This window comes from Belonocnema kinseyi, chromosome 1, assembly GCF_010883055.1.
Source record: "Belonocnema kinseyi isolate 2016_QV_RU_SX_M_011 chromosome 1, B_treatae_v1, whole genome shotgun sequence".
Lineage (NCBI taxonomy): Eukaryota > Metazoa > Arthropoda > Insecta > Hymenoptera > Cynipidae > Belonocnema > Belonocnema kinseyi.
In genome coordinates, this window is record NC_046657.1 from 110865765 (window position 1) to 110867592 (window position 1828).

At 37.6% G+C, this 1828-nt stretch overlaps 1 protein-coding gene across 1 annotated transcript in view; it reads right to left on the reverse strand.

Annotated features, from left to right (window-relative positions):
• The window catches only part of LOC117179597 (probable polyol transporter 3), a 34484-nt gene that overhangs the window by 7052 nt on the left and 25604 nt on the right, over nt 1-1828 (reverse strand). Inside the window, exons 4-6 of the mRNA XM_033371572.1 lie at nt 1143-1321; nt 876-1039; nt 696-732 (exon numbers count right to left, since the gene is read on the reverse strand). Coding sequence (XP_033227463.1) covers nt 696-732; nt 876-1039; nt 1143-1321 — 380 coding nt within the window. The remainder of the gene's footprint in view (nt 1-695; nt 733-875; nt 1040-1142; nt 1322-1828) is intronic.

The window sequence follows — 1828 nt, forward strand, 5'->3', positions numbered from 1 at the left end:
TTGAACTTTTAAATTCGGGATAATTCCGCGCCAAATTCGGCTCCGCGTGTTACATTTTTTCGCCGGACGCGCCGTCTACATTTATGGCGGGCAACTAAGCCCGCACCGCATCTACGTTTATAATATCTTTGCTTCAACTTTCACATCTATAAACATTAAAACTTTAAAATTTTAAAACACTACAGTTTTTTAAATGTAAGAATGAAACTTCAAAATTCAGTAATTTTTAGATATTTATATTCTTCGACATTAAAAGTGATATTTTTTAACATTTTAGCACCCAACTCTTAAAGTTTTCGAAGTTCATGTTTTAAAACTTTCTAATTTCCTATTTTATATTTCCCGTCATTTAACCTTTCAAATTTTGACTGAAGTTTCTTCAATTTTAGTCTTCTATACTTAAAGTTTCCACTTTTAAAACCTTTAGACAGTGAAGCTTCCAAATTATGCTTAACTTTTTAAAGAATAAAACTTTAAAAATTCACTAATCTTTCAAACTAATAACTTTCAAAAAATTTCAAAAAAACTTCAAAACTTTCAAAAAATTCACTAAGATTTCAAATATCGAGATTTCTTAATAATGTACGTACTAGGGTGCCCACAAACATGTGGGCAGCCGAATGAAAGCTTCTAAATTCGAATTATTCTAAATTTAGAACTTTGAAGACTCTAAAACTTCAAATTTGTCAATTTACACTAACTGCTGCTCATAAATGTTGAAGTTTTCCATAACTGAAGTTTACAATCTTGAAAGTTCTCAATAATTGTAATTTTTAGAATATGAAGTTCATGAAAAATTGGATCTTCATTTTTCTAGGCTTTCAAACATTGAAGATTTAATTGAAGTTATTCCTTATATAAAAAATGTTATTTACCACAGGCTACTGCCGGAAACTCCAGCATGGCTAGCAGGCAGAGGTCGAATAAATGAAGCAAAAGAATCTCTCCTCTGGCTGCGAGGACCAGGTTTGTCGACTGAAACCGAGCATCAGGAATTATCAGCAGCAAATACAAAACGAGACCACTCTCAAAAAAATGTCTTCAAATCCATGGACAACTCTAATGTCTGGAAACCATTTATTATACTCTTCTTTTTCTTTGCTCTTCAGCAACTTTCTGGAATTTACGTTATACTTTTCTACGCTGTCACTGTGCTGGAAGATATTGGCGTCAGCATTGATGAATATCTCGGAAGTGTTGGAATAGGAGCTGTCAGATTATTAGCTTCAATTCTTGGAGCAGCTTTAGCAACAAGTTTTGGCAGAAAAACTTTGGCTTGTGCCAGTGGACTTGGAATGGCCCTTTCTGCACTTGGAGTCGCCTTATCAATTCGGTAAACACTTTTGAAGTTTTCAATCATCGACCTCTTCATCCTCCATCATCCACTACCGCATCCTCTATCCTCCACCACCCCATCCTCCACCTCCGAATCCTCCGTCCTCCAGTTCCCTATCCTCTACCCTCCATCCTCTATCCTCCACCTGCCCATCCGCCATCATCCATATTATATCCTCCACTTCTCCATCCCCATCCTCCGCCTCCTCTATCCTAAACCTCCCTATCCTTTATCCTGCATCTCCCCTTCATCTATTCTCACATTCATTTATCCTCCACCTCACATTCATTTATCCTCCACTTCCCCAACCTCTATCCTTCATCTCCATCTTCCACTTCCCTATTCTCTATCCTTCCCCTCCGTATCTCCCATTCTCCATCCTCCACCTAATCATCCTCCACCTAATCATCCTCCACCTTATCACCCTCCACCTCCACTTCTCCATCTTCTATCCTTCGCCTCTCTATTCAGCAATCTCCATTCTGTATCCTC